Consider the following 18,843-nt stretch of genomic DNA (forward strand, 5'->3'; position numbering starts at 1 on the left):
CATCACTGTTATGATGCGAGTTTGACACCCCTGATCTATGATGTATAAAGTATTTTTAATCAGTGTTGCAAATGTACAATGTAAAAAACACCAAAGAACATTTTACCATGTGTGGTGGAACTTGAACACACAATGACCTAAAGTATTTTAAAAACTAGTAATTAAGAAACCTGAATTCTTTTGGACTTATGGACGACCAATTAGAAAAGACTTATGGAAAGTTGGTGTTTCATATGGTACCTCATTGAAACTACAATGTGCACCAAGATGAAAAATACTGAAATACCCACAATGGCGAAGTGGATCCTGAAAGAAAATACAATTCGCAGAAATGGCAAATTTGTTCCGTTTGAACAAATCTCTTTAAATACCTTTTTCTTTTTGATTTTTCTATCTGTCTTGCACTTTTGCTTTTCTCTTTTTTTAAAATTTCATAATTTTTTTTAAATATGTATGTATGGGGCTCCTTGATTTATGAACAGTCGCTTAGCAAGGTCCAATAGATCAGTGTTTTTCAACCTTGGCAACTTGAAGATGTCAGGACTTCAACTCCCAGAATTCCCCAGCCAGCGAATGCTGGCTGGGGAATTCTGGGAGTTGAAGTCCGGACATCTTCAAGTTGCCAAGGTTGAAAAACACTGCAATAGATCTACTTGAAACACTTATGATCTGGATTTGAAGTTCTGAAGGTAACTTGCGCCTATGGTCACATGATTGCACTTTGGGTGCTTGGCAACTAAGCCACATTTTCGGCTGTTGGCAGCATCTCACATGACACTCTTTGTGAGAGTTTTGCATTTCACTTAACTGTAGATTTGTTTAACAACTGCCACATTTTTTTAAAAAAAATGGGCTTGTCATGTGACTGACTTGCTCTATGGCCTTCATAAGTTATGACCATGATGGGCAGGCTCCATTGTGGTTGTAACTCAAGGACTACTTGTATCTTGTATTTATATAAAGTACCTAATGAAATTATATCCACACATACAGAGGTGTGTGTGTGTGTGTGTGTGTGTGTGTACATATTTATAGAAAGAAATCTACCTTCTGTTTTACCATTTTAAACTTCATGCTGCAGGATAATGAAAGATTGTGTAGTATTTCCTGGTCTTTTTTTATTACCAGTTGGCTAAACGTTATCGAACAAAACATGATGTAATGTGAGTTTTATGTAATACTGATAAAGAAAGCTGGAAAATGTTCAGAAATGTTTCCAGTCTAATCCAGGGACAGTGGTGATAGGAACACTATCTCTTTCTGCTGCTGACATATAGATAATATGGTCTCCCTTCTGTATTTGCTATTTTCTATTAAGCCATCTTTGTTTTCAATAGTCAATATTGAAAAGTCTTATGGGACTACTTACTTCTATGGAATGAGACATAAATTCTGCAAAGTACGTTATTTCATTAAATGCTAACTTGCCTTGGTAACAATCTTCTCTTTCAGACAGTGGAAAAAAGAATAAACGATTCAGTTGATCTTCTCTTCCAACCAGTAGAGAAAACTTAAGTTGCCTTTTCAGTTGGTCTTGTCATGACTGTGGGCCACCAGCAGTTTTCTTGCAAATGAGAAGGGATGTTTTCATTACCTTCCCTGCCCCTCTTGCAAATGCATATTTCAATGGGGTTTCCTGCTTCATATTTACATTTTTCCTGATATACCTTAATATCTTCTAGAACTAGGTAACTGTTCCCTACATTGACAATTATATGCAATAGCAGGAGATTACTTATTATTATTTATAATTAATGTCAGGAAAATCTACACATGCTAGACACACAATGCAATACTGACAGCCCAGAGTGCTATTTCATTCTGTTCAGCGCTTGTGTGCCTATCTTTGCTGCAGCAAGGGAGTGAACTAGTTTTACACTGTTGTGGTCCACCGGTGGCTTGCGGAGCTGGCAGAAGAGTCAAACAGTGAGGAGGTTGGGGAGGAACATGGGCCAGTTCTGGAGTCTGGGGAAGCTCAGATGAGGGCTCTGCGTCAGAAGCAGAGAGGGGGCCAGGGCCATCTGGGAGTTATGTGCTGCCTCCGGAGCCTCCAGAGTCAGACATCAGCGAGGCAGAGGAACAGGGGAGCCTGAGTTCCCAGTGAGTGCATGTGCAGAGCTGCCAGAAGGCAAGAACAGTTAAGACAAAAGGGGCGACTCGGGAGTAAGGCTTGGAGATGATTGGCCCCTCCCATAAGACATAAAGGAGGAGCAAAGGCAAATGAGCCTTTGCAGGAAGAAACTTTGTTCATTTTGGTTGGTTTAAAGTCTGAAGCTCTGTTTTGACTCTGTGCTCCCTGTGACCTTGCAAAGCTAATTGCCAATTAGGTCTTCGACAGCGTTTCAAGGGAGATAAAGGTGGGTGCTTATCAGCCTTATCCCAAAAGACTTTGGCAGACTTCATTTGGACTCTTTACAAACTATTTGTGACTCATTACGGGCTGTGAATGAACATAATTCATATCCATTGAAATAAAAAGAGGTTTGCTGGGTCTAAGCATGTACTTTGTACTATCTCGGAAGCCTAGGTCAGAACATATACTATCTAGTGGCATTCAGGTTGCTGGCTCTTCCGGGTTCTTTTGCCAGTCTCGCCTCAACTTATGCTATGATGCCTTGCATCTAGCTAATCTCAATGCCAGCTTCCGCTATCTGCGCACACAAATGCAGCCAGATTTTTCCTACTGAAGTGATACCCATTTATTTATTCACAACAATTGCATGCTTTCATATTACTGGGTAGGCAGGAGCTAGGAATCAAGCAGCAGGAGCTCATTCCATTTCACAGAACCGGGTTCAAACTGCCAGAATGCAGGCCATTTCTATCTAGCAATTCCAGGATCATTAATCCTTTGTGACATTGTGTCCCCTAGGATATTACTGTAACAACATCATCATCAACAACAACAGTCTTATGGACCCAATTGCAAAAGTTCCTTCCTGGCATTTTCTCAATGTTCTCAATGTTGGCTTCTAATAATCTCCACTCAGTAATCTCCCCTCAAAGGAAAGTTTTCACAAGAGTTAAATCTCCATTTTAAAGTTTTGCAGAATAATTGTAAATTTCCAGAACTCTTCACCAAGCAGAATTATTTAAAATCCAGGGGAAAAGAATGGTTGCTAATGGAAAAAAATGTTATGGATGAGATTCTTGGGACATGACAATTCCCAAGAAATAGTACAGAAAAATAGTGTTGAGTTACACCAGGATCTTGTTTGCTGGAGAAATGTTAATACATATTGATCTCTGAATTTTTAAATAAAAATACATCTGTTAAAAACCAAAGCTATTTTGAATTTTTCTGAGATCTATAAATATTTCAGAGATATGCTTTATGGCATCTTTTATGAGATATAGGGATGTAGATGGGGAAAAAGACCAATTAAGAAACTAGAGATAATTTTAGAAATATCTATGGTGCTTTCTCATTTATTTTTCTTCAAATACTATTTTAATTATTATCATTTTCTTTAATATGCAGTTCAAAATGCTAATATTCATAATTTTGGTCTTCTAATCTGGTCTAATTTGAAGGACTGACATGTTGGGATAGATTGCACTGATTCAGAACTGGGTCAATGTATTTGCTTCTCTGAATGCTTATCTTTTTCCCCCTTGAAGTAACCAGGATCTGGAGAAATACTACCAAGTTTAAGAAGAGACCAGTTATTGAATGGACTAGCAGAAGTTACTAGAGAAGCTGTCTTCAAAACCAGCTTCCATTTTTATTTTGGCATCTGTCTTTCAAAATTTCTAACCAGCTTTCTGGTTAGTACCTAGGAGTAATAATCTGCTTCCTATATTATTTTAATCTTGGAGGAAGCACAGATTGTAATTGCTCAATGTGGGATTTAAAGAACTTAAAAACCAAAATAAAATAATTACTCCAGCCATGTATTAATATCATAAAAAACCATTACAGTGTACCAGTTCCACTAATACAATACACATTTCATGTACTAAAAGTTATTTCATGCAAAAAGAAATAATACTGTAGAAAATTTATTTTGAACAGGTATAATAGGGTAAAACATAGCAAACATGTAATTTGTTTTATAGAAATGAGAGAAGTTGCTATAGTGACCTCAGTAGTGTGACAGATTTGTATGGAGGTTTTATCATATTTATCTATATATTTCTCCACCTATCTTTCCCTCTATTGTAATCACACTTATTTCTCAGTCCCATTCTGAACTCTGTACATTCAATTCAAACATTTTGTACTGTAAGAGAACCAAGCTCCTATGCTAATTGGATAAATCAGATTTAACAATGCAGTCAGATAAACAGTTGTGGTAGCTGCTACCATAGCAACGTCATCATGTTCATGTCTTCTTCCCTCCCTCCTCCCTCCTTCCTCCTCCCTCCCTCCCTCCCCCTCTACCCCCTCCTCCTATCCAGTAAGTGACATATTTGCTGATAGTCTGTATGTTTGCAAGGGTTTAATGGCACAGCTCTTTGCTCTGAAGAAGGATTCAAAATGATGAATGAGGATGCAGCTCAGAAGAGTGATGGTGGGGAGAAGTATAATGGAAGTAATCACAGGAAGAAAAGACCCAAGAAGGTAACGTAGATGGGAAAAGCAAGATGTGTGATGGAAGAGTCAGGCAGTAGGAGTGGTCTGAAGTCTTAAAAAACGAAGGTGTAGGCTCCAGCAGCCCTCCAACCTTTGTATTTTCATACCATTAGTGATTTTCCTGTTGTCTAAAACATGGTTATGTTTTTGGTGGATGGTCCTGTGTGATATTTTGCAAAAAGAAAGCAGTAACAGCAGTGTAATCATTAAAGGCATTATGGCGGGTAGAAGTCTCTGGTGTGTAAAGGCTGTAGTAGTGGTTTGTTGTCATTGCTTTTAAATAGCTAATTTGCTGATTAAAAACTCAGATTTTGAGTGTAGTTAAATGTTGAACAATACAAATATTAATCCCAATTTGCAGTGAACAAAAGGGCTTTTAAAAACACATTGCTGCCTGTTTCTTCAATTACTATTGTTATGCCTTGAAACCTCAGTTTTGTGGTATCATGCTCTGTGTTTTTAAGAAGATAATACCTTTGTGATGGAGAATAATACTGTGAATGAATGGTTAGGCATGTCACCTTGCTTTTTCTGGATTTGACAGCAGGTATTTTCTTATCTTTTGAGATTTATTTCAAATATGTTTAATCAGACAGGTAAAAAAAACTACAGAAAGCTAAATAATCCCACCCCCCCCCTTAAATCCTGTAACTAAATGCTGGTGATAGTAGGCTACTACAATACATGGCCACACCCAGCTTTCAGTATATCTATGGGAAAGAGTGCATTTATTAAAATATTTTCAGGCTATGAGATGCATTTTTACTAAGAAGCAATTGCATTATATTTGGTGAGACTGATTTCTATATATTTCTGAGTATGATTGTGTTCCTGGTATTATTAAATTAATATTTACACTGCTTCATCTGCCCTTACATTGAGTTTTTTTAAAAAAACCTGCTTCAGCTACATGATTACATTTATTGGTGTGTAAACATAAAATGCAGAAATGCAAATTAACTTCAGAACAAATATCATGCTGCCTATCACCACATATCTTCCTACAAGAGTAGCTATAATGAAACTCCATAGTTATATCTTGAAGAAGATGCTCAGTTCTAGTAGACTATATAACCCACAGTAGAAAAATACAGCAAATAATCAATGATACATCTTGTTTCATGTTTGTGTAGAATTTACACAATGCTATAACACAGATTTCCAAAATATAAACCTCTGATTAAATAGGAACTTGAGAGGAATTCAGTACATCAGGATATAAGAAAAACAAACTTGTCAAAACCCTTCAAAATGGGAAGATGAATTTTTCCATCCTTATGTATCAACTTCCTAATTTTAAATAGACATTTAAATATAAATAATAGAAAGAATACTTTTTACTCCAACTGAAGAAAACAAAAGTAGCAAAAGATATGGTGACCCCACCTTGCTGTATAGTGAAGATTATTGTAGTATACCGTAGAATTATTGATTTTCATACCTAAGCAAAATGTATTATCTCACTTTATTACAGATTATAGGTTTACCCCTTTACAAAAACTAAGATCCAATTTATTTTAAAGTACATTTAAAGTACATTAGTAATCCCAATATCAATGAAAATATCTATTAATGATCCAAGTGAAATTTACTATATTAAATAGGTGTATTTTTTCATTATAATTCCTGATAATTTTAGGCATACAACTTTATCCTTGATATTTTAATATCAGTCAGTTCAAAGGTGCTAACAAAGTGTATTCCTTAGCTATATATGTAAATGTCTGGGTATATTTCAAAAGATACACACTAAATTATTTATATATCATGACTGGTCACATACTCAACCAGATGTTCAGAATAGATTTGGCATTTTTATTCACCAGGCATCTGGGATAGGCAGATGTTGTGTGATGATGTTAAAGTTATTGTCACAGGATGTAAGCTGTTTCAGGTAAAGGTGCCTTTTGCACTTGATTTGTGGTGATTTTGTCAATCATGATGGTGTTCAAGTGCTGTTCCAGATGTTTGGGATTGTACCCAAGATGACTATTATTATTGGTAATATCTTTCCTTTCTTTTCCACAATCATTCTACTTCTGCTTGCAAATCTTCGTATTTTGTAATTGTCTCCAATTGTTTTCCTTTTGGTTTCTGTTGCATCCGAGTATTACAGTGTACACTATCCACACTATTTTGTCTTTTTAAAAAATCAATAATTGTTAAACCTTGTACGCTTGCATTCTAAAGTTCCAGACCACTTTAAGCTTTTTCATTTTCTATTACTTTGTGTATTTTGTAGTCCCATCAGTTCTTGCATACAGGCAAGTGACATTTCTTGCAGATACTTCAGTGCCTCTGTAACTTCTGCCGTGTTGTACTTTGTAGTCATTCTGTGTGATTTTTAAGAAGCTGACTAGAGAGTTCACTGTTCCTTCAGCTCCTTTACAGAGGCATCATTTGCTGTAGGTTCTCAATTCTGGCTTTGTTCTTAAGGCTTGGTCTTCTGCAGCCAGAACTGACTCCGCTGTTTTTTCAATTTTCCTGCTCTTATTTATTGCCAGGCCTTGTTGTTATCTGCCTGTTTTTTTTTTCGTACTGGCCATGCAATACTTTGCCTTGTCATGTCTCTTTTCTATTATTCCTTTGGTCTTTTTTGTAGGCCAGTTTCATTTCATGAGTATTCAGTAAGCCTTCATGGTGTAACTAGCTCAGTGCATCTTCTTCACCATCCTTCAAATTATTATTATTATTTAAAGGTATTGGCCATTCAACTGCATTGGACTCTACATTGTTATTGTAACTAATGTAAAGGTTGTTCCAGTTGTATATACAACACACACAAAAAGGGTGGGGTTTCAACCATGCAGTTACGGATGCTATCTTGACTTTTTTTGACTGCCTTGAAGACACCCCAGTGGCATTCCAAGAAAGGAGGAAGAAAGAAATATAGGCCAATCCCTCTCTCTCAGCCCAACTCACCTCATAGAGTTGTTGTAAACTTCTCCTGCTTCGTGCCCTCTCTAACCAAGCTGACATTTCAAAAGGCAGAATTTGCGATTCCGGGGTAACCATAGTGTTAACTGTTATCTCTTTCAGCCCTGTTTAACTGTGGCCACACACCCTGAACTGTTTTGCAAAAATGTTCTGGCAAATGGTTATAGACGGTAAGCTAGCAAGTGCATCTATTCACACACTCACACAATGTTTAAAAGTGGGTAAGGTCTTGTATGAGAGATCACTCCACAACATGAAAGAGTACACATCCAATATGCTGCAGGAGTACAGGTATCACAGAGTTTAGGCTTGGGGTAAACAAACTGGAGTTTAAAAGCAAACAGGATTCAGGAACACGAGAGCACAAAGCCAAAGTTTGCTGCAGGTGTTTCTAATGGAAAAGCTGGTTTTATTTATTTATTTGTATCTTGGTTGCTTTGGACATTGGCAATTTCATTTCTTGAAATGTTATGCAGAACATCTCTACACCGCCCTTTGGAGCTACTTGCTTGTTTTCAGGAGTATTCAAAGAAGATATATCTGATTTCCAGGGACAGAATATTGTATATTGTGGCCATGTTCATACAAACAAAACTGCCTGGCTTTGGCTTCATTTTACACGTGAAGATATGGATGGAAGCACCAAGAGTTTCTTGTGGGATGCATGCACTGAATGCATGCTGGAAAAAGCAGTCCTGACAACAACTTGATCCCAGGCAGCACCCACACAACCTGTTTTCACCCTCCCTGCTGTGTAACTTATAATAATGCTTACTATTGCCACCACCATTGTCTGTTGCTTTCCAGTTAGACACCATCAAGTTCTAGGCAATAATTATTTTAAACTCTTCTTTCTGGTTGCCTTTCAGTCCACTGAGAAACTCACTAAGATAGTTTTCTGGATAGGCAATCCCTGTAGCAAGAACCTTCCCTGTCTTTGCTCCAGATCTAATGCCATTTACAGTCCTGTTAATAATGATAACTTCTGTACCAGAGGTGGTATTCAGCTGGTTCTCTTTGGTTTGGGCGAACCGGAAGCAGTGGCTGCAGGAGACCCCGCCCACCTGCCCCAATGTAATGCACGAGCACCACGCATGCGCAGAAGGTGGTGCACATGCGCAGATGTGGCGTGTGCAAGCTAAGCAAGCACACTTGCGTGCTCACATCTGCAAACCAGTAGGGAAGGTAAGTTAATCCCACCGCTGTACTGTACCATATACTTAACTTGTCCTTTTGCATGACACAAAACCAAGTAATGGTAATATCTACTATAGAACACTACCTCCAAGTCTGATTTTAAATCAACTGTTCCACACATAATTTTTGAAGAAGTCCACTTAGAAAATTCTTGCCTGAATTCATAGTTTATGGTTAAAGACTAAGTCATTTGGGTTTGGATGTGAGACACATTTTATAAGAGGTAACCTCAAATCCATCCAAGTGTCCTAATGCATAGTGTAATATTTATAAGATTTACCAGATGGGGTTTTGTAACACTTTAAAAAAAATCTGTTTGTTGTTCTGTGAAACAGATTTCGCTAGGAATGGTTATTTGGGATAGTTTTGTCCATAATAGTGACCTGTGATCATTTCATTTTTTACATTTGAATATTAAAGTGTATCTTCAAATGTGCTGTAAGATGTGCTGATTTAAGTAATAAATTCATGCTATTTAAGTAGCTGTGTTTATGTGGCTACAGCAACCTTTAAGAACTTGTGGCAACTTAAAATTACAGTAAAATATGAATGTAATATTTGGGAAACCTTATAAATATACTTATTGGAAATACAAGTCTTTAGCATAGCTCTGATTCATACTAATTAACTTTGAAACAATGAAGAAAGATGACTGATGAATTGGCAATTCCATTGAGTTTTAAACAGTTTACTCCAGTCGATAACACTGTGGTGACTGCCAGGGAGTGAGAATGCAAGCAAAGATGAGAAACACATTCTGTTCCTACTCCAAATGTCACTGCTTCATCCGAGACATAATACTTCAGTTAGAGAAAACAGATCTTCTATTCAGCATCATGAATAGAAGACCATCAGGATATTTTATGGGAAATATAATGTTCATTTTTTCAGTACAGGGATTGGTTGCACTTGGAACTGCTCTAGGAAATTTGAAAGCCTGATGGTTTTGAAAAGGAAAGTTTCCCATGTAGAAAAGGTCAATAGATAATACTGTTGTCTATTTTTTTGGCTACATAAGTTGGACAGGTTTCTTCTCCAGAAAGAAAGATATTTGGGATCATTTGCAATGGCAGTCCTAAGTCTTTTCCCAGTGCTGAATTGAAGCACTGTTGGAAGAAATGTCCATCTGGGTTCAGTTCCAAGTGGGAAGAAAGACACTGGAAACATGGAGATTGCTTGGAAAGATAGTTTAATGGTTGACAGGACGACATGGTTTGAGGTCCTGGGCAAAAAGGAAAGAGATGCTGAGAGTGCCTGGGTTTTATGCCCTCTGTGGGCTTTTGAATTTGAGCTTGTATTCTGATTGGTTGTCAGACTCCCATGGGGCCATGCAGGGATAACTTTGTAGGTTGTCTTTTGAGTCCGAGGCTTAGTTGATCCTTGCTGGATAATGATGTAATGAAAAGGTTTTGGGCACTTCCTCCTATGGCTCTGCCTGAGGGAGGTATATCTTTGTGGAGTCCTTGGAGTCCTAATGGACAACCATTTAAATATGAGCCAGCAGTGTGCAGCAGCTGCCAAAAAAGCCAACACAGTTCTAGGCTGCATAAACAGAGGGATAGAATCAAGATCACGTGAAGTGTTAATACCACTTTATAATGCCTTGGTAAGGCCACACTTGGAGTACTGCATTCAGTTTTGGTCGCCACAATGTAGAAAAGATGTGGAGACTCTAGAAAGAGTGCAGAGAAGAGTAACAACGGTGAATAGGGGACTGAAGACTAAAACATGAAGAACGGTTGCAGGAACTGGGTATGTCTAGTTTAATAAAAAGAAGGATTAGGGGAGACATGATAGCAGTGTTCCAATATCTCAGGGGCTGACACAAAGAAGAGGGAGTCAAACCATTCTCCAAGGCACCTGAGGGTAGAACAAGAAGCAATGGGTGGAAACTAATCAAGGAGAGAAGCAACTTAGAACTGAGGAGAAATTTCCTGACAGAACAATTAATCAGTGGAACAGCTTGCTTCCAGAAGTTGTGAATGCCCCAGCACTGGAAGTCTTTAAGAAGATGTTGGATAGCCATTTGTCTGAAATGATGTAGGGTTTCCTGCCTAGGCAGAGGGTTGGAGTAGCAGACCTCCAAGTTCCCTTCCAACTCTGCTATTGTATTGTTTTGTTATGTAGAATAGACTTGCCCATTGACAAAGGGGTGGGGGTGAATTTCTGCCTCCCTTTTAGGGAAAATATTCTGCCCTTTTAATATTTCCTAAAATATCTCATTTTCCTAGTAGAGGGGTGGATGCTAACTTTCTACAGTACTATCCACCCATTCTTTAGCTTGCAGAAAACAATACTAGCATGAGATGCAGTGTTCTTAATTAATTAGTAATTAGAAAAATAGAATAAAATGTTTCCCAAAGCCCAAATGAATTTAGCACTTACACAAATATGAATGCTTTTTCTACAATTACTGTTTTGCATTTTAGAAACATAGACAGAGATTTTATTTAGGCTATTTCTTTAGATAAATAGTAGCTCTAAAAAATACTGCTAGGTTTTATAGAACTAGAATTCAGGGATTTTCCTGCATTTTGCTTCTTTGTGTTGTGTCCTTTGTTTGTACTTCAAAAACACACAAACAAACCTGGTCTAGGAATGTTTGGCAATGTTACGGGATATGAGTGCAGCTAATAAAATGGGAGGTTATTAAAATGCACCTTTATCTGCTTACATTTTCTATATTCATGTTATTACAGGTTAATTATTGTGCCAAACAATGTATGTGAAGGTGAATCTGATTTGATTTTGTTAAGCTTAATCAAAAGCAAGCAGATTTCTTTTGGGAACTTCTGAGCCCATCAGGAGAACGATGAGAAAATTACCCAGTTTCAATAAAGCAACGAAAGGTTAACTGCCTCATTTAAATGTTCATCTAAATACATTTTGTGGCACGATTAAATATCAGAAATTTAAGGGCAGAATTCTTGTGTCTTGCATATGTTCTGAAGGTGAAGGCAATGAATTATTTATTGAGAATACCATTAAATCATGTTCTTCTGGGAAGACTTGATTCTTCTCATTGATTTCTTAAGAAGAATAGGTTACTTCTTTTTCAGCAACTATAGCAATTGTGTGAAGTTTCTTTGATGCCATTATCTGCATTTTTTTTACTGTTTTTGAGTTCCTGAAATGTTTTGCTTGTGAAAGAAAGAAAGAAAGAAAGAAAGAAAAAGAAAGAGAAAGAAAGAAAGAAAGAAAGAAAGAAAAAGAAAGAGAAAGAAAGAAAGAAAGAAAGAAAGAAAAAGACTTAAAGTACAAAATGTGGTTATTTAATTGTTTGTTTTACATATGAAACGCCCAATAATACAGTAATACAAGTTGCTAAAACATTTTAATGCCTCATTCCATCCCAACCTCAGAAACACTTATTTTATGCAAATGTGTTTAATCAGCTGCACATAGATAAAAAGAGTTAGAATTAGGCATAGGTGTCTTTTGATAATCACAGTGATGCCAAAATTTTGAAAAATGTATCATGATGTAGAAAGGTCCTCTTTTTTATATTTGTGTTACACTATGGAGGTAAAGTTGTGATGTTTTGTTACTGTCCCCCTTGTTCCCATTGTTCTTCTTCACAAGAGAACCTACGCAGCAGTTTTCCATTTCCCCCTTTCCATAAAATATAAATTGTAAAATATAATTGTACTATTTAATCTACATAACTCTGTATCAAGACTTATTAAGAATCAACAATACTATTCATAGGTTCTACTGAATACATGAGTTCTAATCAGGCTAGAAGGTTGGGACCATATCTGCTGACATAATCTATTTTTCTCTGAACCATTTCACAATTGGTATAATCCAAGGAGGAGATGTGTTGAGTCTCATAGGTTCAATGGTTCAAAATCAATGGTTTTGTGATTATCAAGTGTTGTTGTCGTTTGTAGCCTTGTTGAAGTGTATACATAGTGGCCCTCCAGATTTCCTTCCTGGATATGAGAATAAGCAAAAGGAGAGATACAAGATACATGACTCTTATTTAATGTGCATATCTGTATCCTTCCATCCTCCACTAACCTCTCTGCAGATAATTCTATTAACTGAGTAATTAAATTGTTGTAAAGCTTTTCATTGCGGATTTACTCATACAGAGTTATTTAAAATGTAAACATTTAAAACAGACTTAAAGTTTTGCACTGTTTATATTACATGTTATGTTTCAGTTCCTTAATACTAAATATTCAACAATTGTCCTAAGCAGAAAAGAATATTAAAAATGTGAATATATGAAATTTAAATCCTAATAGAATTGCACTTAGCTTTAAATCTTTGGTAGCAAATATTTATAAATCTCCACATATTCTGATTGTGCTGTGAAATTTAGATTTAAGGAATCTGTGACATTAGGCAGTGCATTAAATGACTCAAGCTTCTAAAACAGGCTCATTTATCATAAACGTCTCCCTCTTATAGATGAGACACAAAATTTTTCTGAGTGCTGAATCACTATTAAAAGAAGCATCCAGTTTATCATCACCAGTGATACTGCATATTGCGCATATGTACTAGTCATTCCCGACACTAGGGGCTGATGCTCATCTCCGTTTCAAAGCCGAAGAGCCAGCGCATCCGAAGACGTCTCCATGGTCATGTGGCCGGCATGACTAAATGCTGAAGGCGCACGGAGCGCTGTTACCTTCCCACCAAAGGTGGTTCCTATTTTTCTATTTGCATTTGTATGTGCTTTTGAACTGCTAGGTTGGCAGAAGCTAGAATACATAATGGGAGCTCACTCCATTACGCGGTGCTAGGGATTCAAACTGCCAACCTTTCTGATCGATAAGCTCAGCGTCTTAGCTACTGAGCCACTGTGTCCACTGCATAAGACACCTAAATTTTATTGAACATACTGTTCAAAAGTATAGTGGTGTTTGTGTGCCACAAATGAAAATGATTTGGATCCAACTTATTTATAATGGAACCTCACAATGCCATTACTTATTGTGTAGCATGGATCACAAACTTCTAAAATGGAATCTCATCAACATGTCTTTGAAACCCTGCCAAAATCAGCGTTGGAGAGAAGAAGTTTTAGCTTTTGAAAACTATGTTTTCAGGGTGGCCCAAGTGTACTTTCTCACCTCTGCAACCTCTACAGTCCAATTTTCTGTCAGATATATTCCTCAGACAGCCTTCAGATCTGACTTGGCCATGGAAAACAAACTGAGCCAGCTGGCTGGTAGGAAAGATCATTAGTTTTCTGCTGTTAGACACAGGAAACTATTGCTTTTGAAAAGAGTGACTGTGAAGAAGAGAATTTGTCTTCTTTGCCAGTGATTCTGTAGAAAATCAATGGTTTTTTTTTACAATGGGAAACCATCAATATACCAGAATGGCTCTGGGAATGTGGCATTAATTCTCATTCCTTTCTCTCCCCCTTCCCATTACTTCTGCTTGGAAGGAGGATGGGGAAGTGGACATATGTTTTTTTTCCCCTTGACTCCAAATACTGATCCAGGAACTGATGCGACTTTTTAGGATGATGTCTTGCAAACATGCAAACTCACGCTTCTGCCAGCTGGAAAAAAAAGGACTCTTGTCTGTAAAAGCTTATGCCATAAAATTTTGTTGCTTAACGCAAGTGGCATATCGTGCATTCAGCTCTCCTCAGGACAGCACCCTTGTTTTGATTTATCATGTTGTTTTGGTCTGTAATCTAGGAAATCCCCACATGTAGAAATAAAGGACTAATATTAACTATCTTTTCAGGAAATCCAAATCTGTTACCCAAGAAAATTATATCATTTTGAGTAATGGCAGGGCTGGGCTGGGCTGGTCTTCGTGATGTTACAACAGGTTTTTGTCACAAGAGGGTAAGACAGTGACCTTCTTGATATAATTTTCACATATGCCCTTGATTGGCAAGGACTCATTTTTTGTTAACTTCTCATTAAGGTTCCCAAAACTGTCATCAATCAAGTATCCCCTAATGCAAGAGTTGTGCTTCCTATGCACACAAAGAACAGTAAGAAGTGGAAGCCTGGAGTCTGACAGTCCACCCTCTCTGAATTAATGAGCAGTATCTCAACTGACAATGGCACTGCATTTACCTTTTCTTCCCTCTGTGACAGAGAGTCCTCCATTGTAACCCAGGCCTCGTAGGCTGCAATGCTTCACCAACTGTAGAGTGTATTGTTTGCTGCATATTCAGCTGCACTCATTTTGTCCAAACATATTTAATTGTGGAATTACATATTATGTACACAGTGCACGTGGTGGAAAGTTTTTGTTAGCCTATATATACTTTTAATGCCTTTGTTGTGTTTTTTTTTTTTTTTTTACAAGAGGTGGAATTGCATTAGCAATAATAAGCCTTGTCCTCTGTATTAATACTGCATCTGTTGTGGGGCTTGCTTCTGAATGAAGCTGGAATTAAATAATGCTACTGATTATGTACCAATGAATGTTCCTGAAAGGCGTAACAGCCCGGGAGTCCCTATTGCTTAGCACCTCTCCATCTATAAATAAAGGACTGATGCAGAGAGCGCCTTAGCAAGTATCTGCCCCAGGGACAAACCAGTCAGTAGGACTCAATGTCTCTTGCTGCTGGAAATGTTTCATCTCACTTGGCTGTAAAATACATAAGAGTGTTTAAAATTCCTTTATGGATCAAAGCTAATTGGTTCTACTAGTTCCTTATAGACTGCTCCTTCAATTAGGATGATGATAATATAATCATAAATTATTGATTTTATATGATACTTCACTCCCAGGTACGCTGGGTGATTTTAAGCATTGCAGTAGATATATGTTACCATCCATCCATCCATCCATCCATCCATCCATCCATCCATCCATCCATCCATCCATCCATCCATCCATCCATCTATCTATCTATCTATCTATCTATCTATCTATCTATCTATCTATCATCTATCAATGTGTGTGTGTGTGTGTGTGTGTGTGTGTGTGTATTCCAGTATAACTCTGGAATTCCTAGGCCAGTGAAATGAAAAGGATTGAATTATATCTATAGCAATGATGGCGAACCTTTTCGACACTGGAGCGCATGTGTGTGCTTGTCTGAGCCATGACCTGGAAGAGGAACCAGGGGGCATGCACATGCCCATGCGCCGATCAGCTGGCCGGCACACATGCTCATGCTGGAAAATGGAAGACCAGCTCTTCCAGTTTCTGGCACTGCTGCATGCACAAAGGCCAGCTGATTGTTGCATGCACATGAATGCCAAAAACCCAGAAAAGGAACGGGTGATGCTGCACATGGCTCTGCATGCCACTTCAGGCATGCGTGCCATAGGTTCGCCATCATGGATCTATAGTGTCAAGTCACTGTACTTTTGACAGTGATAATGTGCATTTTGGATTCAAGTTCTGTTAAGATACAGGCTTTTGTGGCTTAAAATGGCTTCTAATGTACAGCATAGTGGAGTTGCCATGGTAATGGCTTTGCAGTACTCCACAAGGGGGCTCCCTCTAATACAGGATTGGGATAAATGCATACTCTGGCTACGCCGGGTTATCAGCTAGTATTCACATATAAATATAGTTGTAACTTTCTCTTTTAAGGGGCCACCACAAACACGTTAAAGAGTTCCTCTGTATTTACTCTACCTACTTCCTCATAAGCAAAGCATGCTGATTTCTTCATAGCAGCACCTTTCTTTTTGTTACTGAGAACTTGTATAAGTTATTACTACTGTATCACACAAGAGACCTAGAACTCATGACTTCATTTTTGTAGCTGGATTCCTTCCATATTTTAGTGTGCCTCCAGACTGTCATGCTTTGTCATTCTTTATTAGTTATGGCTTCCTCAGCTTTAGTGCCTCCGAGATCTGTTGAGCTACAGTCACATAATTTTAACCAGTGCCTGTAGGGGGTGAATTACAAGAGACTTAATTTCAACACTTCTAGAGGATACTAGGGAGGAGAACTAGTATTTTAGATGAAAATAATACTGGGAAAATACCTTGGGAAAGTCTCCATGGCCTAATCTTCATGGACTGACTGCTGATGGAAACTTTTGCAAGATTACAATCAGGTTTAACTGTGATTGTTTATTGAAAACATATTCAGCACAGCCTATTCACAAAACATTGTAGTTTAATTCATTTACTGACAGGACTGCAAGAGATCTAGGAATCAGAAACTAGGAGCTGATAGTTCATCATATAGGATAGCCAAATAGCAAACAAATGGTTGTTGGACTTAAGTCCAGCGACTCCTGATTAGGTAATTAGACTTAATTGAGTACAGAGATTTGCATGGGGAGGCTTTAATCAGTTTAACTGCAATTCATCTCATGCGAAATAAAATTGCCTTTTTAATGGCTTTTTGAAAGCCTACTAGCTTCAAATGGTGTAACTAAATCACAATAAAATATATATCCAACATATTCATCACAGTTGTTTTCTTCTGTTTCATTTGAGGATTATGTATGCGGCATGTTTTATACAAACCTATAAATTTTCTAAATGGGGTTTTTTCTAGTCTGTGTCCTCTATAAATAATGTAGAATCATTTGCACATTCTTCTTAAGGTATCTCTGTTGGTTTTGCAGCCATATTTCAGTTTCAAAACGCAAATATTTTGCAGTTACCTATTAATGACAGATAGATGTCTTCTATAAGAAAGTTGATTATATTTTATATTGTGGACAAAATAGTATCTGTAGATCAGAAGTACAAGACTTGCTTATTATGTCTCCTATTGAACCCCACAATTCTAATACTCCCTTTTCTTCATCTTTTAAAGTTTGTTCCTTATTTCTGTAGTTTCTGTAAACCGTACTTATTATTACAAATTATATATAACTTTATATATATATAAAGACTGTTTTTAAAGACTGTTAGATAGAAATAGAGGCATAGGTAGAATTTAATTGGGCAGGACAATAAATATTGTGCATTTTAATGACATACTGTTGAAATGGTGGGAATGAGATAATACAAACAGGTGTTTCCAATTAACTACCATATCCAGAGTTTTAAAAAATGGGCAGCAATTTCTACATGATCATGCTAAATTGAAATTAAAATCATTGTATGTATCTATTTTGTGTTCTTCTGTTTCAACCCTTCATTGTACTTTCATAATAGATTTATTTTTGTGGAAGTGCTGTGGAAAATCTAAGCCAGGACTCCGAACTATTTCAGCTCATGCTTATTTAGACAATTTATTGGAGATGATTCAACTTCTCGTAAAAAAACTTTGTAACAGAGTTTTTAGCAGGTTTGTTGATAAGTAAAAGCAAAGGGACATGGTAGCTCAGTGGCTAAGATGCTGAGCTTGTTGGTCAGAAAGGTCGGCAGTTCAGCGGCTCAAATCCCTAGTGCTGCATAACAGAGTGAGCTCCCATTACTTGTCCCAGCTTCTGCCAACCTAGCAGTTCGAAAGCATGTAAAAGTGCAAGTAAAAAAATAGGAACCCCTTTTAATGAGAAGGTAACAGCATTCCATGGGCCTTCGGCATTTAGTCATGCTGGCCACATCACCATGGAGATGTCTTCGCTGGCTCTTTGGCTTAAAGAGCCAAATAAAACAGAGATGACCAGCGCCCCTAGAGTCAGGAACAACTAGCACATATGTGCGAGGGGAACCTTTACCTTTAAAGGCAAAGGGATTTATATACTCTAGTAAAGGTATTTAGTGTTGCAGTCAAATGGTTAAAATGAGGCCATGCAAAACCCATATAACCTATTAACAATTAAATGATTCTTGAAAACAATAATATATAGATGGTGGTCAGAATTAATCTTTTAATGGGAAGGAAGGCTTGGTGTGCTTCCATAATTCCTGAGATGTGGGCTTTACTTTGAAGAAAGCCCTGCTTATTAATTTGAAAGAATGTTTCTTTGCTGTAAATCAATTTCTCTTAAAATTAAACTTGTAGTTTGAAATTCACTAACAGGCTCTAAGTTGTTTTGGTTTTTATTTTTCCCAGCACAGTCATACTTAAGATGACAGCCATAGAATTAATATTCTTTACTATCCAGCTTGCTTTCTCTCTGTGTTTGCATGTCTCTCTGTCTCTCTGTCTCTCTGTCTCTCTCTCCCTCCCTCCCTCCCTCCCTCCCTCCCTCCCTCTCTGTGTCTGTCTGTGTCTGTCTGTCTGACTAACTGACTGAGTGACTGATTTATTGGACACCCATCTTACCACAAGGTAAC

General features: G+C 37.5%; 1 protein-coding gene across 9 annotated transcripts in view; it reads left to right on the top strand.

The window, feature by feature from the left end:
• ANK2 (ankyrin 2) overlaps nt 1-18,843 on the top strand; it is a 297,111-nt gene that overhangs the window by 110,536 nt on the left and 167,732 nt on the right. For 8 of the 9 annotated variants that reach the window (XM_087724230.1, XM_087724241.1, XM_087724244.1 and 5 more), the window contains exon 1: nt 4,405-4,564. The exons of the other annotated variant lie outside the window; for it this stretch is intronic. In XM_087724230.1, the coding sequence (XP_087580356.1) occupies nt 4,481-4,564 (84 nt within the window). In that variant the 5' untranslated portion in view covers nt 4,405-4,480. Of the gene's footprint in view, nt 1-4,404; nt 4,565-18,843 lie in introns of those variants that run through there. 9 annotated transcript variants of the gene reach the window in all.

Source organism: Thamnophis sirtalis, unplaced genomic scaffold (genome assembly GCF_051295495.1).
Source record: "Thamnophis sirtalis isolate CommonGarterSnake01/CBP01778 unplaced genomic scaffold, rThaSir2_p1.2 scaffold_10, whole genome shotgun sequence".
In the NCBI taxonomy this organism is placed as follows: Eukaryota; Metazoa; Chordata; class Lepidosauria; order Squamata; family Natricidae; genus Thamnophis; species Thamnophis sirtalis.